The 21,438-nt window shown below is 57.0% G+C and overlaps 5 protein-coding genes and 1 long non-coding RNA gene across 9 annotated transcripts; 3 read left to right on the top strand and 3 right to left on the bottom strand.

Moving 5' to 3' along the window:
• Positions 1-117: 117 nt before the first annotated feature.
• Rhot2 (ras homolog family member T2) lies at positions 118-5,941 on the top strand. 2 transcript variants are annotated; one of them, XM_075941452.1, is made up of 19 exons: positions 118-275; positions 361-419; positions 506-587; positions 689-732; positions 1,450-1,503; positions 1,857-1,909; positions 1,987-2,095; positions 2,195-2,296; positions 2,430-2,528; positions 2,618-2,726; positions 2,803-2,923; positions 3,190-3,274; positions 3,343-3,485; positions 3,569-3,669; positions 3,743-3,873; positions 3,975-4,055; positions 4,205-4,327; positions 4,427-4,629; positions 4,841-5,941. In XM_075941452.1, the coding sequence occupies exons 1-19, from the start codon at positions 239-241 to the stop codon at positions 4,965-4,967; spliced, it is 1,863 nt and encodes a 620-aa protein (XP_075797567.1). In that variant the 5' UTR covers positions 118-238; the 3' UTR covers positions 4,968-5,941. The 2 variants fall into 2 exon arrangements, with proteins under 2 accessions (XP_075797567.1, XP_075797568.1); XM_075941453.1 differs by lacking the exons at positions 4,205-4,327; positions 4,427-4,629 and having other exon boundaries at positions 128-275; positions 4,841-5,065.
• A 1,284-nt stretch (positions 5,942-7,225) lies between these two features.
• Positions 7,226-9,909, top strand: Rhbdl1 (rhomboid like 1). Of its 2 annotated transcripts, XM_075941454.1 has the most exons (8): positions 7,226-7,400; positions 7,829-7,990; positions 8,205-8,429; positions 8,505-8,653; positions 8,786-8,898; positions 8,993-9,093; positions 9,173-9,233; positions 9,314-9,909. In XM_075941454.1, exons 1-8 carry the CDS (start codon positions 7,362-7,364, stop codon positions 9,583-9,585), a joined length of 1,122 nt encoding a protein of 373 aa, XP_075797569.1. In that variant the 5' UTR covers positions 7,226-7,361; the 3' UTR covers positions 9,586-9,909. The 2 variants fall into 2 exon arrangements, with proteins under 2 accessions (XP_075797569.1, XP_075797570.1); XM_075941455.1 differs by lacking the exon at positions 7,829-7,990.
• A 207-nt stretch (positions 9,910-10,116) lies between these two features.
• LOC142831409 (uncharacterized) lies at positions 10,117-10,594 on the bottom strand. The gene is made up of 2 exons (XR_012907055.1): positions 10,472-10,594; positions 10,117-10,318 (listed from the first exon to the last, which is right to left on the bottom strand). It is a non-coding gene; the product is annotated as an uncharacterized LOC142831409 (long non-coding RNA).
• An 890-nt stretch (positions 10,595-11,484) lies between these two features.
• Positions 11,485-13,740, top strand: Stub1 (STIP1 homology and U-box containing protein 1). Its single transcript, XM_075941456.1, has 7 exons — positions 11,485-11,751; positions 12,160-12,358; positions 12,441-12,606; positions 12,764-12,851; positions 13,037-13,093; positions 13,174-13,290; positions 13,366-13,740. The coding sequence occupies exons 1-7, from the start codon at positions 11,593-11,595 to the stop codon at positions 13,489-13,491; spliced, it is 912 nt and encodes a 303-aa protein (XP_075797571.1). The 5' UTR covers positions 11,485-11,592; the 3' UTR covers positions 13,492-13,740.
• Positions 12,653-15,404, bottom strand: Jmjd8 (jumonji domain containing 8). Its single transcript, XM_075941457.1, has 9 exons — positions 15,191-15,404; positions 15,018-15,113; positions 14,850-14,898; positions 14,679-14,775; positions 14,522-14,590; positions 14,310-14,429; positions 14,163-14,230; positions 13,938-14,072; positions 12,653-13,866 (listed from the first exon to the last, which is right to left on the bottom strand). The coding sequence occupies exons 1-9, from the start codon at positions 15,286-15,288 to the stop codon at positions 13,786-13,788; spliced, it is 813 nt and encodes a 270-aa protein (XP_075797572.1). The 5' UTR covers positions 15,289-15,404; the 3' UTR covers positions 12,653-13,785.
• Positions 15,405-15,622: 218 nt separating this feature from the next.
• Positions 15,623-20,396, bottom strand: Wdr24 (WD repeat domain 24). 2 transcript variants are annotated; one of them, XM_075941459.1, is made up of 10 exons: positions 20,361-20,396; positions 19,323-20,119; positions 18,542-18,719; positions 17,751-18,423; positions 17,173-17,291; positions 16,972-17,093; positions 16,795-16,899; positions 16,327-16,667; positions 16,034-16,218; positions 15,623-15,949 (listed from the first exon to the last, which is right to left on the bottom strand). In XM_075941459.1, the coding sequence occupies exons 2-10, from the start codon at positions 19,801-19,803 to the stop codon at positions 15,781-15,783; spliced, it is 2,373 nt and encodes a 790-aa protein (XP_075797574.1). In that variant the 5' UTR covers positions 19,804-20,119; positions 20,361-20,396; the 3' UTR covers positions 15,623-15,780. The 2 variants fall into 2 exon arrangements, with proteins under 2 accessions (XP_075797574.1, XP_075797573.1); XM_075941458.1 differs by lacking the exon at positions 20,361-20,396 and having other exon boundaries at positions 19,323-20,358.
• Between the last annotated feature and the right edge of the window lie 1,042 nt (positions 20,397-21,438).

Raw genomic sequence — 21,438 nt, forward strand, 5'->3', positions numbered from 1 at the left:
GCAAGTGGCTACACCACCTGCAGTGTTACGAGCACCCATGTGGCGGCGCCGAAGCGTAGCTCAGCCACTAGCTGGTACTGCGCGGGCGGGACCGGAAGCTTGTGTAAGGGCGGGATTAAGGACAGGAAGTGTGGGGGCTCGAGCGGGGTGAAGGAGAGGGTTGGGATTGGGGTTAGGTCTAGTTGGTCCGTTTGGGGCTGGGAAGGGTGGGTTTGGGGTGCTGCTGCGGGCGGCAGCTATGCGGCGCGACGTGCGTATCCTGCTGCTGGGCGAAGGTAGGTGCTGGGGCCGCGGGCAGACGGGCAGGGTCGGCGTGACCTCGACAGCGCTCCTGACTACTGTTCCCCTTACCGCGCGCAGCCCAGGTAGGGAAGACTTCTTTGATCCTGTCGCTGGTCGGCGAAGAGTTTCCGGAAGAGGTGCGTCGGCCGGAATGGACACTCGGGGTGGATGCGAGGCTCTGGGCGTCCGGACTCCCCAGTCAATCCCAAACCACCTGTTGCAGGTCCCTGCCCGCGCGGAGGAGATAACCATCCCCGCCGACGTCACTCCGGAGAAGGTGCCCACCCACATCGTGGATTACTCAGGTATCCCCAAGTGCTGTCCCCTCAACCGGTATGTATTGGGCCTTCAGCCGGTTTGCACCGAACGCACCAGCCTCTCTGCATCGGGTTCTCTTTCCCTCTAGAAGCGGAGCAGACAGAGGAGGAACTTCAGGAGGAGATCCACAAGGTGCGGTGCATCTTGAGGGGCCTTGGGTACTGAGCCCGATTCATTGGTCTTAATCGGCTTCCTCTTCTGCGGAGCTGGATTAGGTGACAAGCTGTGCTTGACCCTGATAATTCTGCTTTGACCTTCAGCACTGGATGTTGTTGGCTTTCCCAGATCACAGCTTACTGGGAACCAGGATCGGTCCAGTGCCTCCGTTAGTGCGCAGGGAGGGAAGGGAGCTCCTTCCTTTGCTCCTTCTTAGGGTCTAGGGGGAGCAGATACGTATTGTCCACTGCTTCTCCTTAGACAGTACGCTCCCTTTCCCCAGTGCCATGGCTCTATACTGTAGTCTACTGCTCTGCTTCTCCAGGCTGGGGTGGATGCCATCTTAATTAGGAGTTAGCCCTTGCCAGAGTTGCCATGTTCCTGAATGCAGCCCTTCAGCCTCTGTGTCCTATGGGTGTAGGCAGTGTCTCCTTGCTTTTGTTACAGCATCCTTGCTGCCTGTACCCTTGTATGTGGAGGGTCTGTCATAAGCACTTAGGGCAAGACTGTGCTGACTGGAGCCAGGGTGCTTGTGTCTGGGGTCTCTTGGAGAGTGCGGCAGGGAGAGGCTTGTTTGGTAAAGGCGGGCTTCCCAGTCTTCAGAGCCCCTGCACCCAGGACTTGCTGGAGTGGCCTGTGCTGTTTATAGTGAGCAGGCAGCCTCTGGTCACCCTGTGTCTTGCTTTTCCTTAGGCAAATGTAGTGTGTGTGGTGTACGATGTGTCCGAGGAAGCCACCATTGAGAAGGTGAGCAAGAGGGGAGCTCTTTGTCCATTCTCAGCCCCTGCTGCTAGTGCCTGGCTTAGCTGACAGTTGACCTGGGCAGGACACAATGGCTCTTGATCCCCAATCCTCATTCCCAGCCTCATCTCTGCTGAGCTTTTCAGGGAGCCCCATACCTCTGAGCTAGGGACCCCAGCCTGCTTGGGGAGATTGCAGCTGTTGGGATCACCCACAGTCTCCCACCAGCTTCAGCCGCAGGACCACAGCTGGCTTCCAGCTCTCCACCAGTCCTAAAGCTTGTTTAGCCCAGATGGGGGAGCATGGGCTGGTGAGTGCGCCTGTGCATTCTTTCCTCAAGCTTGCACTTTGTCTTTCAGATCCGAACCAAGTGGATCCCGCTGGTGAACGGCAGGACTGCCACAGGGCCCAGGTGACCAGCAGGGCCTCAGCTGGGGGGACTAGGCCCCACCTGCTCCCCATCCCTGGTGATCATGGCCTCTCTCCCAGGTTGCCCATCATCCTGGTAGGCAATAAGTCAGACCTGCGACCAGGGAGTACCATGGAGGCTGTGCTACCTATCATGAGCCAGTTTCCTGAGATAGAGACCTGTGTCGAGGTGAGCAGGGAGCCTGGGAAGGCCCGTGTTAAGACCCTGCAGCAGCTCTCCTGTATCCGTCTTCGATCCCTCCTTGATTCTGTCCCCACCCTCGTCCAGTGTTCCGCCAAGCACTTGAGGAATATCTCAGAACTGTTCTACTATGCCCAGAAGGCTGTTCTGCACCCCACAGCCCCCCTCTATGACCCTGAGGCCAAACAGGTGAGCAGAGGGTGAGGGCCACACACTTCCCTGAGACTCATCCTAAGAGCTCTGTGTTCTGTAAGGAGAGCAATGAACGGGAGCACTGGCGGGGTGAACAGGGAGAGGACCACTTGGCGTTGTGTCCCTGCAGCTAAGACCTGCGTGCGCCAAGGCTCTCACACGGATCTTCAGACTCTCAGATCAGGACCTAGACCATGCGCTCAGTGATGGGGAGCTCAATGCCTTCCAGGTGTGGTCCTGCCCCAAGACCCTAGCTTCCCGCATAAGAGAGGAATGGGGGCGGCTGACTGACCTGAAGCCCTTTCTTACCGGAGGCAGAAGTCCTGCTTCGGCCATCCCCTGGCCCCACAGGCCCTGGATGATGTGAAGAGGGTGGTAAGCAAGAACGTGGCAGGTGGCGTGCAGGACAACCGGCTGACCCTGGAAGGTGAGGTAGACATGATCATACGCCTCTGTGTGTGGGGAGTGACTGGGCTGGCTGTGAGCCCTCCATCCTTTCACAGGCTTCCTCTTCCTGAACACACTCTTCATCCAACGTGGCCGTCACGAGACCACATGGACCATCCTGCGGCGCTTTGGGTACAGTGACTCACTGGAGCTGACGCCTGACTACCTCTCTCCACCGTGAGTTGCAGGCGGGTAGGCAGCGGGGCTTATACTCTTGGGCCTCTCTGGGATTGGAGGGCCCTCAGCACTGGCTTCCTGATGGATCTACCTTGATCTTGCAACCTGGGACCTCTAGCTTGGCCTCTCAACACACACTCATAGCCACTCCCTGCCTAGCCCCAACCATGTGACCAGAGGGTTCAGTTGGGAGTGCCTGACTACCCAGGCAGGTCCTGCATTGTGGCAGTCCGAAGTGCACTAGCCTGCCTCTGCCATCCCCACAGGCTGCATGTACCCTCTGGCTGCAGCACAGAGCTCAACCACCGCGGTTACCAGTTTGTGCAGCGGGTGTTTGAGAAGCATGATCAGGTGAGCACCGCTCCCCTTGCTCCTCAACACACCCCAAGCACGTGTCACCATAGCCCCTCTGTCTGCAGGACCATGATGGTGCCCTCTCACCCACGGAGCTGCAGGATCTCTTCAGTGTGTTCTCAGTGGCACCCTGGGGCCCCGAACTCTCACACACAGTCCCCACTCAGGCTGGCCGGCTGCCCTTGCATGGGTATCTCTGCCAGTGGACGTAAGTACAGTGTGTGCCTGCCTATCTAGTCCTCCCCACCCTTGCCTTACTCTCTTGAGCACCGTGCCTCCCTTCACCCCCAGCCTGGTGACCTACCTAGATGTCCGGCAGTGCCTTGCACACCTTGGCTACCTGGGCTACCCCACCCTCTGTGAGCAGGACTCCCAAGCACAGGCCATCACAGGTGGGTAACTACTTGTTCGGTCCTTGGGCCCCTACACCTCAATGGCCATGCCCCTCACATGAGTTCTTTACAGTTACCCGTGAGAAGAGGCTAGACCAGGAGAAAGGGCAGACACAGCGCAGTGTGCTTATGTGCAAGGTGTTGGGAGCCCGAGGAGTGGGCAAGTCGGCTTTCTTACAGGCCTTCCTTGGCCACAGCCTGAGGGTGAGAACCGTGGTGGCCCCAGCCCTCTACCAGAGAACTCCAGGGGCAGGAGAGGTACCACAGGGAGCAAAATCAAGACTTCTTTGCTACTGTCCACACAGGAAGCCAGGGAGCTCCCTGAGGAACCCCCCATGTACACCATCAATACAGTGAGGGTCAGCGGACAAGAGAAGTACCTGATTGTGAGTGAGGGACTGTGCACCCTGTCTTGGAGGGTAGACCCACGACAGACACCCCATATTCCCTCTTCCTTCTCCTAATGGAGCTGTCCCAGGGTGGCTGTCGGGGAACTGAGCCTTGGGGAAGCCGCTAAGGCTATTGTTTGTCCCAGCTGTGTGAAGTAAGTGCGGATAGCCTGCTGGACACCTCTCTGGACACTACCTGTGATGTCGCCTGCTTAATGTTTGATAGCAGTGACCCCAAGACCTTTGTACACTGTGCTACCATATACAAGGCAAGTCCTGGCCTAGGGTCCTGTAAGGGCATCCCAGCCGCCCACAGGCTAGCTAGAAAGGCCAGCAAGCTCAGCTCCTACTCGTCTCTTTCCTGGCAGCGCCATTACATGGACGGGCAGACCCCCTGCCTCTTTATCTCCTCCAAAGCTGATCTCCCTCAAGGTGTTGCCTCACCAGGCCTGTCACCAGCTGAATTCTGCCGTAGGCACCGGCTGCCTGCCCCTGCCTCATTCTCCTGCTTGGGACCAGCACAGCCCGATACAGCTGTCTTTACCCAACTTGCTACCATGGCTACCTTCCCGTGGGTATACCTTATACGCCTTGGTGTGGGGTCGCTATCCTGGGGCTTAGTCTGTCATCTGGGTACGAAGGTGTCAGAGCTATAGGGTGGGGCCTGTGACCCAGAGAGCTATGCTGGGTGGCCTCCTTTGGCCTGGCCTCTTGGCTGCTCAGGACACGGGTTTTCAGCAGTGAGCTTTTAGCACACACATGGCACATTCATGTCTCCACAGGCACCTGGTACACACAGAGCTGCACCCCTCCTCCTTTTGGCTCCGAGGAATGCTGGTGGCTGTCGGGACTGCGGTGGCTGCCGTCCTTAGCTTCTCACTGTACAGGGTCCTAGTGAAGAGCCGATGATAAAGGACCCATGAGTCTCTCCTGACCAAGGCACAGCACACTGCGGTGCCTTGTGGAGGCCCATGTGGCAGAGGAGTATGGGCTTTCAGCTTGGTGGTGTAATGGCTGTGTGGCTACAGGGTCCCCAGGACTGATGTGGGGTACCTGCTCAGGGACTTTGTGTCTAAACTTTGACTTCTGAAATCTCTTGCCCCCAACAGGGCTGTGTTTTGCCCTGTCCTGCTGAGCCTGGGGGTGCAGGTTGGAGATGTGAGGCCATGACCTTGGAGGGAATATTGTGTGGTAGGGGCTGGGCTGTGGGTAAGGAAGCCAAGGACCAAGACCAGGGGCTCTCAGGGTGCTTCCTGGTTCTGCATGGTCAATAGGCATGTGGGGGACAAGAGGTGGTGGTCAAATTGGGAGGGACCTGATAGTCACCGAGTTCCCACCTTTCTGTACGGTGTGGAGCTTTACACTCTACCAGCTGCAGAGCAAGTGGAATTGGGTTCCCTGATTAAACCTCACCTGTCTTTTCCAGCTCTTGGGTACTGGTATCTCAAGGCAGCTTTTTTCTTTCTTTCTTTCTTTAAAAAATGAGGCTGGGCTGTGGTGGTACACACCTTTAATCCCAGCACTTGGGAGGCCGAGGTAGGTGGATCTCTTTGAATTCGAGGCCAGCCCGGTCTACAGAGTGAGTTCCAGGACAACCAAGTCTACACAAAGAAACCATGTCTCGGGAAAAAGAAAAAAAGACAAAAAGTTTATTTCTATGTTTGTTTTGCCTGCATGTATGTAAACGCACTATTTGTGTGCCTGGTGCCCACAGAGACCAGACAAGTGTGTCCAATCCCCCAGAACTGGAGTTAACTGATGACTGTAACCACCATTTGGATGTTGGGAACAAATCTAGGTCCTCTGCAGGAGCAGCAAGTGGTCCCAACCACCAAGCCATCTCTCCAGCCCCATAAAGATCGCTTTTCTTCAGCCAGTCTAAATGTGACTTGTCTGTGTGTATATTGGAAATGTCACCTGACCGTCCTGTCTCCCTCTGTTCCTGGGTCCCTATTCTGAGGTCTGATTAGTCGCTGTGATAAATGGCTGTGGAAGATCCAGTTGTAGTCTGTTGTCCAGTAACGTCAGCATCTACCACTGGGGTGTGTGTGTGTGAGACCCTTCTTCCCTGTGCTTCTGTGCTGGGGGTTCCTTAGTACCCCACCTCCAAACTTCAGCCCAGTCAGCCAGCCTAGGCTTTCTGTATAGCCTGACAGAGGAGTCCAGGAGTTGAGGGGAGGATAGACTGGGGCTCAGAGTTGATCCTGCAACATAGCCTAGCACCTATGAATGAATACAGGAATTCACACATCTAGGTAACCAGTGTGTCATTTGACTTGGGGCAGGTAGGTACTCCCTGCCCCAGAATGTCTGCCTGGTGGGGAGTCTCCTCCCCTCTGCCAGTGTTCCAGCCTAAGTGGCCTGTCCCACTAGGTCAGGATGCTTTTTGTAGGCAGCTGTATTCTCTACACATCGCATCTATCTCTAGCCAGGTTCTGTTCTCAGTGATACTTGGGCTTGCCATGGTTACACATCGCATTGATCTGCCACCTTCACTGTCCTCGGGAACAAATCCCCTCCTTATCCAAGCTGCGGTCCTACCTTACTTCAGAAGTCTATGGGTCTGCCTGGCTATCCTCCGTGTCTTGAATAGTGCTTCTGCACTGGGGGCCCTGCTGTTTCAAATCCAGTGCAGGGGTATTTGGTTGGTTAGAACAAACAGCTTTAGCCATGAGTACTGCGGAAGGGTCAGCCTAGGTCTGAGCGGCAGCCGAGGGATACCCTACCACCTGGTGTCTGCTTGCTTTGCCAGACCTGGGGCTTCCTTGCTGCAATACTGCAAATAAATAAGGACGAGGGTGTGTCTACTGCAAGAGCTCCCAGCTCTGGAGAAGGTCTGAGTGCAGTGGGGTGTAAATGGACCTTGGCTTTCTGGAGGTGGGTCACAGGCCTATTTTTTGGTCGGGTAAGCTTCCTAGAGAAGGTGCTAAGCATACCGAGTACAAGTACAGAAACCAGAAAGGCTGCGTAAGAGGGATATGGGTGCCGCAGCTTCCTAGCTACCGCCTCCTGGGAAAAGCTTCAGCATGAAGAGCAAGACCAGTGCGCAGGCGGTGGTTCTGGGTCGAGCTGTTTGGTGGGGGACGGCTCTACCTAGGATGTGCGTTGAGTCGGTCGGCGCGTGCGCGTGCAGGGTACGCGCGTGCTCTACCCGTGTGCGCGCAGGGCTGCTGGCATCTCGGTGACGCTGAGCTTGGTGCACGCAGAGCAGAGCAGGCGGAGCGGGCCGGCCGGGGCGGAGCGGAGCGGTCCGCAGAGCAGCCCCTCCCGGCCTCGGCCGACCCCAGCCCTCGGCCCGGCTCTATGGACAGGAGCTCGCTGCTGCAGCTCATCCAGGAGCAGGTGCGTGGTGGGTGGGAGCTGGCACTGCCTTGGCGTCCTTCCAGCTGGTGAGGGGCTCGGGGGAGGGACCATGCTCGCAGGAGGCCCTACCAGACAGCCACCTCTGAAGCCTCCCCTCCCTGCACGACCTTGGCTTCTGAGACTCACTATCCCAGGAAAGGTTTCACTGGGTTTCTGCGGAAAGCTGGGTAGGGAGGGTGGTGGTCCTTGGTTCTAGATCCTCCCCCTAAGGCCCTCCCCCTTCTAGGACTGATAGGGTGAATATGAGGTGGTGGAGCAGCCACACCAGGCACCTTGCCCTGCCAGGGCCTGGAAACAAGCTGGTTCTAGCAAACAGGCACTGACTAGCACAAAAGTCCAGCCTTCCTAGCCAGCCTGGCTCAGCCCTGTGGCTGGGGGTTGGCCCACCCTCTACTCCCCCACCACAGCAGCTGGATCCTGAGAATACCGGCTTCATCGGTGCGGAAACCTTCGCTGGTCTGGTACACAGCCATGAGCTGCCCCTGGACCCCACCAAGTTGGACATGTTGGTGGCTCTGGCTCAGAGCAACGAACGGGGCCAGGTCTGCTACCAGGAGCTGGTGGACCTGGTCAGTGCCATAGTGTGTGGGCAGCAGGGGAGGGCCCCAGACCTGGCCAAGCACAGCACTTTGGTCAAAGCTGGGTGGGCAGACAGCTTACTGGGCAGGGCTTATGGACCTGGGCAGTGTGGAATAGGGCCTCAGATTAACAGCGACCTAGCCAATTAGGGCATGGTTCCACAAGGACAGTACTGTCACCCGCACTAAGACCCCTTCCCTTCAGATCAGCAGCAAGCGTTCCAGCAGCTTCAAGAGGGCCATTGCTAATGGACAACGGGCGCTGCCTCGGGACGGTCTGCTAGATGAGCCTGGCCTGGGTGTCTACAAGCGGTTTGTGCGATATGTGGCCTACGAGATCCTGCCCTGTGAGGTGGATCGCCGCTGGTACTTCTACCGGCACCGCAGCTGCCCACCCCCTGTGTTCATGGCCTCTGTCACCCTTGCCCAGGTGGGCCTGCCCACATGCTGCCCCCTGGCCTCCTGAGTCCCTAGTCTTGACCAGCCCTAACACTAGTGTCCCCAGATCATCGTGTTCCTGTGCTACGGGGCACGTCTCAACAAGTGGGTGCTCCAGACCTACCACCCTGAATACATGAAGAGCCCTCTGGTGTATCACCCGGGACACCGAGCTCGCGCCTGGCGCTTCCTCACCTACATGTTCATGCATGTTGGGTAAGTGAGCCTCGGGCTTCCAGTAGTCCTGTTCCCTTACCTCTCCTAGGGGGGCTGCAATGACCAGAGGTAGTCTGAGGGTAGGCAGGGCACATACCTGATCACCCCTCCCCAATGTTCCTTTGTGGCCAGGCTGGAGCAGCTAGGCTTCAATGCCCTCCTGCAGCTGATGATCGGGGTGCCCCTGGAGATGGTACACGGTGTACTTCGCATCAGCCTGCTCTACCTGGCAGGTGTGCTGGCAGGTGAGACAGGCACGCTGGCGAGAGGGTCCCCTGCCTACCTCACCTGGTGAACCGAGGGCCAGCTGTGCCTTCACCTCTCTCCCTTTGCCCACAGGCTCCCTGACTGTCTCTATCACAGATATGCGTGCCCCTGTGGTAGGGGGCTCTGGAGGGGTCTATGCGCTGTGCTCAGCACACCTGGCCAATGTTGTCATGGTAATGGGGCCGCCCTTCTGGGGAGGCGGGAAGGGGCCCACCCGACATGCTTCACAGCCTGTCTGCCTGCCCCCATCAGAACTGGGCTGGGATGCGGTGTCCATACAAGCTGCTGAGGATGGTGCTGGCTCTGGTGTGCAGTGAGTAGCGGGGCAGGTGGGGCGCTGGGAGGCCCTCAACCTCCAGACAGGGCCCCTCCCACCTGTTGCTCCCTCTGCAGTGAGTTCCGAAGTGGGCCGGGCTGTGTGGCTGCGCTTCTCCCCACCACTGCCTGCCTCAGGCCCACAGCCCAGCTTTATGGCACACCTGGCTGGTGCAGTGGTAGGTGTAAGCATGGGCCTTACCATCCTTCGGAGCTATGAGGAGCGCCTGAGGGACCAGTGCGGCTGGTGGGTGGTGCTACTTGCCTATGGCACCTTCCTGCTTTTCGCCATCTTCTGGAACGTCTTTGCCTATGACCTGCTGGGTGCCGATATCCCCCCTCCACCTTGACCTGCTCCTTAGGGCCACATGGCTAGAGCCTGCCGTGGGTCCGCCACCAGGTGGGCCTGCATGTGTGCCCTCTATGAACGGACCTCTCGGGGCTGCTTTTCCCTACGGGGCAGGCGGGCCCTGTGGTCCACCAGGTTGAGGCCAAGTCTTACTGCAGCCCTTGCTGCCCCTCCCAGGCCTTTCTGGGGGAGGGTGCTACTAGGCCAGGGCTGGGTGGAGGTCCTTGGATGTGGCCCCAGAGGAGATTCCCTCCCTCCCCACCGATCCCCAGGACTTGCAGTCTGAGCCTTTTTGGAGAGTGAATAAATATTTTACACATCACTAGGCAGCTGTCCTGGGGCTCTGCAGGCTTGTCTGCCCCTCACTCAGACCACATGGGACACCTCCTCTCCAGGATGGTCTGTGCTCCCTGTCCCCTTGAAGCTCTGCACCTGGCATGAGGTGGTGGCTTTACTCCTCCTGGCCAGCACTGGCCAGATTCCACAGAGGAGGCAGGGCGTGTGGTAAGAGACAGTCACCTTCCAGGTCAGGCCAAGGTCAGCAATCATTTATTGTGCTCCAAGGGCTTCCAGTCGACAGTTTATTCAGCCTTCCTTCCAAAGACAAGCCCACAGCAGAGCCAGGCTCACTTGGCTGGGTCCTGTAATTCTTGGCAGGCTTACAACCCTTGTGGGAGGCCCAGTTGGGGTTAAGTTCAGGCAGCAGGTCAGGGTATATCTTCTGCCCCATAGCCCTAGGGGGTAATGCTGTCTTCATAAAAGGAAGAGTCTACAGCCCAAAGGCACTCACTAGTGAGGACCACAAGGGTCCTGGAGTACAGAGTTACTGGCCACCTTAATTCTGATGGGGTCCTGTATGACCTTCCAGGCCCTAGCAGCTGGCTCACCTTGGCTCAGGAATGCAGTGCCCTCCTGCATCTGGGCCAGAAACAGCAAGCATGCCAGAAACACGCAAGCAGTCTTGACTGTACTGCAGGGCTAGCAAGCTAGGCACTGTAGTCACTGACACTTTGTATGTGAAAGCCGCCACCTCAGAAGCTCCTGCCACCAGGACCACTGCAAAGAGTGACAAGGAGATTTTGGAGATAGCTTCTTGGAGCTAAACCTCCTAGGGTCCCCGCCCAACTTGGGCAAAGATGCTCCCTACTCACTCCGAGGCAATGGCAAGGGACCACGCAGAGGAGTGTGACTGCGGCGCACAAATCAGCAGAAAGCCGAGTTCTGGTTCTCCAATTCCGGCAGTGGGGTGGAGTGGGGGAGTCAGCAGCTGCTGCAGCTGCGGCGGCTCGGAATGGCTCTTCTACAGACCTTGAGGTCAAAGGGTCCGAGGTGCTCTCCAAGGAAACCTGCTGGCCCCCGCCCTTGAAGAAGCTCCTCCCCATGACCGCAAGAAAGGGAGAGCAGTCCAGCCGCGAACCCGCAGCTTCCTCTATAGCAGCCACTGCAGGTCCTTTCGTGTCAAGGTGTCACGTGCTTGCTTCTCAGCCATTAATGGCCGCAGGCAGCTCCTCCCGATTCCCAGGGAAGACCCGCGAGGACGGTCTGACCAGCCGGCCTCCCTCCCTCCCTCTCCTTCCCTGTATTCCGCGGTCCTACCAGCGGTCCAGACGCTCCCAAACTCCCGCGTGCGCCCGCATGGCGAGCTAGGACAGCGATCCAGTGACCGGTCCTCGGAGTGCCACCTCTCAAGGGCCGCTGCCACGTTCCCGTGGAGTGGGCCGGAGGGCGGGGCTTGAACGCCGAGGGGGAGGAGCCTTGGTCCGAATCGTGAGGATAGGTTCTGGTTACTGTGGGGCGGGGCCCGTAGAGAGTGCGGCCACGCATCACCGCGCTTCGTGAATTGGCTCAGCAGCCGCGAGGCTCCGCCTCTGCTCACGTGTCCTCATGTCAGCCCCGCCCCACGCCGGAAGTTCCGGTGGCGGATCGCGGACCGGGCGGAGCTGATCGCTGCGCGGGCTGCGAGAGCTAGGTGGCTGGGCGCGGAGCCCAAGCCGTGCCGCGCGGCGCCATGAAGGGCAAGGAGGAAAAGGAGGGCGGCGCGCGGCTGGGCACTGGCGGTGGCAGCCCTGATAAGAGTCCGAGTGCGCAGGAGCTCAAGGAGCAGGGGAACCGGCTCTTCGTGGGCCGCAAGTACCAGGAGGCGGCGGCCTGCTACGGCCGCGCCATCGTGAGTGCGGGGGGCGGGGGCGGGGGCGGGGCCCGATGTGCCTCCCAGTTCTGTGATTCCGGGATGATTTTCTGGCAGCCGGGACTCGATGGCTAGCTTGTTCCCCTAGCTCCCGGATTACTGTTCTCGAGCCCAGGAATGGTTGATTGAGACAGGTTTAGGATGACACCAGGAACCCTTGCCCCAAAACTGAGAGATTCTGGGTAATTTTCACAAAAGCAGTTCTGTTGGAGTTAAGAGATCACAGCCAGAGTCCAGAGCTCTGGAAACCTTCAGTTTCTCCATCCCAGTCATGGAATTCAAAGCTGGAGCATTACCAGTACCGTACCATTGGTGGCAGTCAGCACCCTGGGATAGAGGGGTCCAGATGAGCCCACACTCTTTATGATGCCTGGCTTTGGTCCCCAGACCCGGAACCCACTTGTGGCAGTGTACTACACCAACCGGGCCCTTTGCTATCTGAAGATGCAGCAGCCTGAACAGGCACTCGCTGACTGCCGGAGAGCCCTGGAGCTGGATGGGCAGTCTGTGAAGGCGCATTTCTTCCTGGGGCAGTGCCAGCTAGAGATGGAGAGTTACGATGAGGCCATTGCCAATCTGCAGCGAGGTGGGGTGATACGATGCCAGGTTGTGGGTACCTTGGGGCCGGGGTTGCTGATGAGTGTAACTTAAAGTGTCCGCTCCCCCAGCCTATAGTTTGGCCAAGGAGCAGCGACTCAACTTTGGGGATGACATCCCCAGTGCCCTTCGCATTGCGAAGAAGAAGCGCTGGAACAGTATCGAGGAACGGCGCATTCACCAGGAGAGTGAGCTGCACTCTTACCTCACCAGGCTCATTGCTGCTGAGCGAGAGAGGTGGGTCTTCCCCCCCACCGAGCTACTTCATGGGGTTGACACTGAGTCACCAGCACAAGTGTTTATTGAAAGACAACACTAGCATATGGGAAACCCAGGAGGAAAGGGGCCTGAAACGGGGAGGACCATCACTGACTAGCTTCTGGATAACCCTCAGGGAACTGGAAGAGTGTCAGCGGAACCATGAGGGTGATGAGGATGATGGCCACGTCCGGGCCCAGCAGGCCTGCATTGAGGCCAAGCACGTGAGGGTGCCCCTAGTCCACATGTGGGTCGTTGTGTGTGTGTTTTTGTGTGTGGCATGGAAAGTGCCCCAGCCTATGGTGGATCTGTTGGCCCATGCATGACACGAGTGCCCTGGTGGACATAAGGTGTGTGTGTCTGTATGGAGGAGATAGGAGTTGCCCACACATGGCACTCAACTCTACAGGATAAATACATGGCAGACATGGATGAGCTCTTCTCTCAGGTGGACGAGAAGAGAAAGGTGAGTATTCTCAAAGCCCGGGGGTAGGTGCTGGTGTGATGGCCCTTCCAGTTCTAGACACTTTCCCCATTGTGCTATAGAAGCGAGATATCCCTGACTACTTGTGTGGCAAGATCAGCTTTGAGCTGATGCGGGAGCCCTGCATCACACCCAGTGGTATCACTTACGACCGCAAGGACATTGAGGAGCACCTGCAGGTAAGGGGTCTTGGCCTTGGGACTAGGATCAGACATAAACTCAGACAGTTGACCACCTTGACTCTGTTGTTGCAGCGTGTGGGCCACTTTGACCCTGTGACCCGGAGCCCTCTGACCCAGGAACAACTCATCCCCAACTTGGCCATGAAGGAAGTCATTGATGCATTCATCTCTGAAAACGGCTGGGTAGAGGACTACTAAAGCCATGTCCTGCCTGGCGCCCTAGCCCAGGAGGGTCTGGAGACAGAAGCTCCAGTTCCTGTATATAGCTTGTGTCCCTGGGCCTGCCCCCATCAGTTCTGCTGATGGGTTCTGAACTGCTCCCTTTCTCAGCATACCCCTTGCTGGGCCATGAGCCTTCCCTGTCCCCCTTCTGGGCTGGAAAGCGGGTGAGGGTGGGCTTAGGTTGCTGCTGCTGCCACTGTCCTGTAATAAAGTCTGTGAGCACTACATTGGCATGTGCTGGTGCAGTGGGCTTGCCAGTTGCCTGTTTGGCTAGCCAAGGAAGGTAGAAATAAAGACACTGGTGTCCAGATTGAGTGTGGCATGCCACCAGCGGTCAGGGAAGTACAGCACCTGGGAGAAAAGAGCACAGATTGGTTGGGGCTTTTTGGGTTGGCCCAGTCCCCCACCAACCAGCCACTGACTTCACCAGCTTGAATGGTACATTCCAGGGGCCGAGCTGATGGGGCTAAGGATGGGTATATTTCCTGAAGCCAGGCCAGTGTGGTCTTGTTTGGGTGGAACTCTGGTGTCTTCTCAGGAGGGTAGAGGAACCAGCGCTGGAGGAAGGAATGGAATATAAGATCACTTGTGTGTTATGGACTACAGACCCCAAACTTCAGCTCCTACCCTCGTTCCCTTGTACTGACCTTCCGACCATAAATCACCTCTGAGAAACCAGGTCCATGCCAGTGGAAGGGTACCCCAGATCCAGCTCCTGTGAGGTTGTTTGTGGATAGCTGATAAACACAATATATATATGGGCTTCCCCAAGTTTGTTTTGAAGAAGCACCCACCTGCGATCCCAAAGCTGTAAGCAGGGGTGGTTCCCAGTAGGCGAAACGGAGGCGGAGAATAGTGCTGGAATAGTGGTGCCCACTCAGTAAAGTTGTTGTCTCCAAAAAAGTACAGGGTGTCTGCCAGCAGAGAAGATGAGAGGCAGGAATACCGACCGGCAGCAGTGGACTCCTAAGTGTCCCGTTCCCAATGCTGCCTAGGTCTGGCTCACCATTGCCTAGGGATGTGGGATCCTGGGGATGCAGCAGCTGCTCCACATATTCCTGAAAGGGCAGGTCCACTAGGAGAAAGGGGCCAGTCGAGACCGGTCAGTCCTGCCTTTGGGGTGCTGGCAAACAGGCAGGCCTTGAAGGGTATGATAAGCTCACCTTTCCGGTAGGAGTAGGTGTTGGCTGTACTCAGGCGAACAACGTTGTCCCCAAACGAGGCCAACAGGTTTTCCCGAGAGCACAGGGCCCTGAACCGCTGGGGTTGAAAGATAAAATAACTGAGCAACTGGTCAATCTGGACTAGCTGCCCACATGGGTACAAATACTCACCGAGTTGTCCGTGAGTCCCTGTAATATGACCGGCTTGACGAAGGCATAGCTGGGAGAGAAAGAACCTCGTGTTCATACCTTCACTCCATCAGGCAGTGAAGGTATGACCTCCGCAGCCAAAAGGCCATGCTTGGGGTATGCCTAGACACTAGGGGCAGGGACACATACTGCTGCATGAATTCGGAGTATGTGAGGTGTGCTTGGCGCTCCACGGTGCAACGCTCCTCCGGCACTGCTACTGCAGTCCCCAGCCTGCTCTGCTGCCTGTGGGGACAACAGGTTAGCTCAACTTGCCAGGGCTCTGAGTTCAGGCTCCCTCCCGCCGCTCATTCCCAGCTCACCATCCCCCTTCGCCAGAGCCAGGCAGAACCACAGTCACCGTCGTCCATAGTACAAAGAGCAAAAGCGGCCCTAGCCGGATAGTCGCCGCCATGAACATACGGGGCGCAGGCGCGCAGCACACTGGGAATTCCGTCGACACTTGCGTAACCACAAACCATTGGCCTACCGCCCCGACTGCTGTAGCTATCGGCAAGCAGCAGCCAACCTGACCCTGGGAGCCTTCTCTTTCATACACACACAAGCACATACATACATACATACATACATACACACACACACCATCCTCTCCTCCCACCCTCAATCATTTCCTCAAGGCAGAGTGTTTAGCAGCCATTGGCTATTGCGGGTAACCATGGCTACAGCGCCCCTACCGGAAGTTCCCTCCTGTAAGGAAGTTCCCTCCTGCGGCGCAATCAAAGTGACAAGTGGCTAAGCAGCTCCTGTTTTTATTGTGTTAAAAACACCACCACTTTTGTGTTGCAGCCACCTTTCATTCCCGGTACATGGGATGGGTAAGAGGCTGTGGGCCTAGACAGGTGGACTTCAGGGTTGAGCTGAGGAAGCTGTCTCAGTCTCAGGGAAGACCAGGTCAGGAGTATTCGCAGAGATGGCCGCAGCCTGCAGGGCACTGGGAGCTGCCTTCTAGCCATTTCATGATGTGCTGAAGATGCCCGCCGTGACTACAGCCCTGACACCACACGAACAGTCCTTTAACCACATGATGGCAGACAGCACACATGCTGGCACAGCGGTGGCACCTGGAAATGGGAGGGCCATTCAGTTGGGGGTTCTGGGTCTCCTCCCTCGCAACCCCCCCACCCAAGTTCTGCCTGTCATTGCACCTGTCGCAGACCCAGCCACGGCTGCTCATGGGCCGCTTGCAGTGACTACAGTTGACGTGCAGAGTGGTGGAGGCTTGGTTGAGGCAGCTAACTGCCCGGCTGGTGCTTAGCTTCACCACCTCGTTGGAAACATTCCAGAGGCAGAAGCGCTGCAGCAGGTCAATGTAGGATGTGTACCAGTGCTCCTGAGGGAAGGAGACGGTTCAGGTTAGTGTTTCCAGGCAAACTGGGGCAGGGGTACAGCAGAGAAGCAGGCTCAGATGAGGGGATAAGTGGCTAGACCCATCACACACCTGGGTCTGCTCGTCGATGTCCTTACGCACTCTCTCACCCAGCACAATGAGAACAGACACAGCCATCTGCACATCGCCCTGCTCGGCATAGAAGTGCAACATGTCCCGCACCAACACACTGAAGAAGTCAGGTGGCAGGCGGCTGTCATACAGGGCATGTGAGACGGAAAGGAGGGAGGAGGAAGAGTCTACTGGTGCCAAGGAAGCTGTGTCTGCCTCGTTGCCGCTGACATGTGGAGAATCAGCTTTGTCCTGCAGATGTTCAGGCCCAGATGGTGTGTCCACTATCTCGTGGCGCAGTGGGAAGGCCTCCTGCGGCAGCACATATTCAGGCTCCTCCGCTGAGGGGCAGGGGTGAGGAATGATGGACCTGAGTCGAGGCTTCCCACTCCCCTCAGTTCCTGCTCAGAGCCATGCTCCAGGTCCGAGCCCTCTACAGCAACTGTACCACGCCTAGCCCCCACTCACAGTGCACATGCTCCGTGTCCAGTGGGTACAGCTCGTCCTCCTCTCCCTCTACGTCGCCCAGCAGGTAGTCAGCAGGCACGTCACTCCCCTCAGTCTCCTCATTATCTGCTCAGCAGGGAAAGGGGGTCATTCAGGGAGTGGCTCCCCAGCCCTCTTCCCATCAGCATCCCTGCCTACCCTCATTGGTGATGAGAGTAGCTGAAGAGTCGAGCAGAGCTGTGTCGCTCCGTGTGTCCCCTTTGCTGCGATCTAGCCGTGTCTCACTGGCCAGCCCTGGGCCCATATCCTTCAGATTGAAGCTAGAGGTAGGGAAGGCTTGTGGGTGGCCAGGCCCCAGCAATCCGCAGGGGGAGGGGCAGGAAGTGGCCAAGGATCTACCTGTTCATGAGTGGTAGGCCACAGGAGCTGCCTTTGCCGACGCTGTGGTTGAGATTGGTAGAGGACACCAGGCCGGGGCTACAGTAGATAATCCGTAACATGGTCCATGTCTGTGCCACCTAGGGGTAGGCACCAACCATTCATGGGTCCTGGGCACCCAGCACCCAGGCTAGCCCCCATCTCCTGGGCAGAATCATATACCAGTCCGTGGGGAAACTGTGGCACATGGAGAGAGCACTGTCTCCACCCTCTGGTGACAAAACTGTGAGGCACCAGGTGCTAGGATTAGCAAGGCGAGAAGAGAGATGGCATGCAGAAGGCAGCTCCAGCACCAAAAGTGAGGCAGAAGAGGGTGCTGTGGGCACTTAACTCCCTAGGCCTCCAGCCCTGAGGCTGACCCCAGGGTCTGGGCTACTCTGGCTCACATGATCTTTAACATTGTCAAATACTTTGGCAAAGGCTGGCATTGTGACCGACCAGAGCAATGTGCTAAGCTCAAGGCGGTTGTGGGTATGATGCCCTACCCCAGCAGCAGTCTCTGGCCCAAATCGTGACCCCCGGACCCCCAGCCCACATACCTGGTTGCGGCCAAGCTCCCGAGCCACTTTTGCGTTGTGATCACAGAGCTCAGCCAGTGGCCGACCAGCCAGAGCATAGCGCTCAGCTGTATCCACGAACCAGCTCATGCTGCCACCACCAGACTCTGTCTCAAAGACACTGAGCGCACTGGAAGCCAGGCCAGAAAAAGGTTCAGCAGGATCTAACTTGCGCTTGAAGAAGATGGGGTGGCGCCGGTCACCAGCATAGGGTTTGCGCCCAGATTCAGCAGCCACCAGGCTCTCCTTAGCAGCAAAGGCCAGGTCCCCAAAGAGGCCATAACAGAGGCCCTCAGGGTTGGCACGCTCAACAGGCTGGCTGGCATCACGAAACAGATGCTGGCACAATGTGCTGTCCTTGGAGCCAGAGAGTAGGAAAGAGGGGTCATGTGGGTGGCGCCAGGCAATGCCTGTTGTGACATCACGGTGCTCTTCAAACATAGCAGCGGGCACGAAGGGCCGGCGTACATCCCACACGTAAATATTGTGGTCCACCATCATGGAGCACGTGGCCAGGTGGTGGCGGCACTCAGGCCGCCATTTAACTCGGGCCACAGAGGCGATGGTCTGCACACAGTGCATCTCCTTGGCACGATGTGTTGTCATGTCCCAGACCTTCACCATCTTGTCTCGTCCACCCGTGGCCAGCCAGCCCCTATGGAGAAGGTCCCATTCAAGCTTGCAGTGACCTCTCCTGCAGGAAGGGAGACCCAGCCACACCCCACTGTCCTGTAGCCTCCAGCCTTAATGTCCCCCCAGCCCCCACACCACACCTGTCCTCTGGGTGCCAGTCACAGCAGAAGACAGGCCCGTTGTGGGCTGTGAACATCCTTTCGCAGCGGTCAGGTCGCCGGATGTCCCAGAGCTGGACGTTGCCATTCTCGAAGGTGGAGGCGAAGGTAAAGTAGTCGCGGATACTGAACTGCACATCCCGCACACTCTCAGACTGGCCTGTGGGCACACATCGGGATAGGCATCAGGGAGAGGCTGGCTCTCGGGGGATGGGGGAGCCCTTGAAGGTGCTGGAATGGTGTCGTTCATCAGCCTGTGGCCAAACTAGGGAGCACAGAGGGCTGAGGAAAGCACCAGAATCTGCCAAGGCTCTGCTTCTGCTTCATTTGGTTTCATAAGAGCCAGGGAGAGGAAGCTCAAGGCTGAATAAAGCCAGCCAGGCCTGCCGTGAAAGGAGCCCTGCGTTCTTCCCACCTCACTCTGCATCCCTGGGCCGAGAGGCCTGATGATACTAGTAGATTCACTGCAGTGAAGCAAGGAGAGGGGAAGGGAGACCCAGCTACCGTTAGGCTGTGTCTGCAGGCTCCACCTTCCTCATCAGCTGCACCCAATCTGACCTCCTGCCTTGCCCCACCACCACCAGGGCTTGGGCTCATCCTCCCTGGGGTAACCTACTCCCTCTCCACCCACTCTTCCTCCCAGTGCTGTTCAGCCTCCGAGAGGGCAACGAAGGCTTTCTGAGGAAGCACATTTCGACCTGCTTGTAAGACTGAACTCCCACAGAAACACGCATCTGCCCCAGCCTGTCTCTGTGAGCCTCACCAGAGAAGGTGCTGACAGAGTCCTTCCGGCGGAGGTCGAAGCACTTCATGAAGCCATCCTGAGAGCCACTGAGCAGCACATGGGCCTCAGTGGGGTGGAAACAGACTTTGTTCACAGTGCGCTTGTGCTCTGTGAACAGCTGATCCTGCTTGTTTCGGGATGGCCGACCCAGGTTCCACGTAACCACCACACCATTGGTGGCTGCGGTGGCCAGCAGATTCTCATCCATCTGGTGCCAGACCACATCAGCACAGCTCAGGTTGAGCGAGGGCTTCCGGCCCACGCGCAGATTAAGCTTCTCTACAAACTGCTCCTCCTCGATGGCATAAATCTTGAAGATGCTCCGGCCTGCCACAACAACCTGAGCTGCATCACGGCACACACTGATGGCGTTAGCTGGTGCGTCCAGGTGGCAGTGCATGGTACGGCCCGTCAGGGCGCTGCCGCTCAGGGCTGTGCTAACTCGGGACATCTTCTCCATGGCCGCACAGGGATCAGGGGCTAGAGGTCAGTAAAATGAGCTGGCCCGGTCAGCCATGGTGTCCTCTCGAACCTTCGGCCTGCGATGGTCCATCAGTCAATCACCATCACAGGAAGGTTCAAATGGAGTTCTCCCGAAGGCTGCATAGCTAGCCTGAGGCTCATCAGCACAGTATCTGCCTTCCCCAGTCTATGTGGTTAATCCTCCATCAGTGAGAGCCTGGATGCTACTAGACCCTTGGTAGGTCGATCCAGGGCAGAGATAAGTGGCTTCTGCCTTCACAGTTAGCCCCGTGCCTCCGAGGATTGCGGGGCTCCTAAGAGGAACAAACAAACGAGAGGAAAGGGTAGAGGAGCTGGAGGGGTCCGGAGGACTGACTTTAAAGACCTGGGGAGGCAGAGGAGAGGCCACAGCACTAAGTATAGGTATCTGGTTGCACCTGGCAGCGGAAACCGCGGGACCAGAACCAGGTGTTGGGAAAGCTTCTGCCTCGGTCGCACGCCAGACATTTACCGAAAGCACAGTGTTCCTCAGCTACCGTACAGGAAAAGACTCACCTATTTCCCGCCCATTACCGGAAGTAGTCCGTTCTTATTCTTGCCTCGCCGGAAGTAGACACAAACTCTTATACCATAAAGGTTCCGGGTTTACGCGGGGCGCTTTGGCCAAGCGAATGGACCAGAATTGGGTTCATCATGTTTCCGGGTTCTACTTTGGGGATATGTCTGCGTTTATTTGGTTAGTTTTTGTTTTTGTGATGTCAGAGATCGAGCCCGGGCAGATCCTAATGCATACAAGACAAGTTCTCTGTCAACTGGGCTATTTTACCGGTCCCTGTTTATTTTAATCTCAACATCTTAATACCAGAACTTAAGTGAGCCATTTTCTAAGCAGATCACGAGTTCCTCCACTCTCTCCCAGTGCTGTATCCTACTCCCCCACACTTTGCTGACTGAACTCAGGTGCTGCTTCTTGACGGGTTTTGGGTTCACCATCTTCTGCTCTGACACCCGTGCAAGCAGCCTGGTATCTTTTCCACTCAAGGTTTTACTGCACTGTGAATAAAGCCCAGTCGCCTGGCCCTGGCCGTCCTGATGTATCTGCAGCTGTGCAGCTGTGAGTTTCTTGGCTCCCCTTTCCTCAGCAGGGTTCCATTCCAGCTTCCTTCCCACTGAGCACTTTCCTTCCTCCTCACAAGCTATGTTTGCCTTTTACCTATGTCTTCTACCCCTGCAGAACATTCCCTTTTCAGCCCTCAGCACTTAGCTCAAATGCCTACCATCTTAGACCATCCCTCCTACCCCAGTCTAATGTGGCCTGCTTTTTCTATTGCAGAGTTTTGTTTTGTTGTTTTTTTTTTTCCGAGACAGTATTTTTTTGTGTAACAGCCTGGAACTCAATCTACAGTCCAGGCTGTCCTCAAATTCACAGAGCTCCGCCTGTCTCTGACTCCTGAATGCTGGGATTAAAGCATGAGCCACACTGTCCGGTTCTATCTATTATGGATTTTATATTTATTTTATGTGGTTACATCAGTTTTGGTATTTTCAGGGCCTGACAGCCAGTTCTGTCAGTGGCTAGGTTTAGTCTCAGTTGCCACTTTCTCTTGGGGTGGGCATAGTAATCACAGTCTTC

Source organism: Microtus pennsylvanicus, chromosome 11, assembly GCF_037038515.1.
Source record: "Microtus pennsylvanicus isolate mMicPen1 chromosome 11, mMicPen1.hap1, whole genome shotgun sequence".
Taxonomy (NCBI): domain Eukaryota; kingdom Metazoa; phylum Chordata; class Mammalia; order Rodentia; family Cricetidae; genus Microtus; species Microtus pennsylvanicus.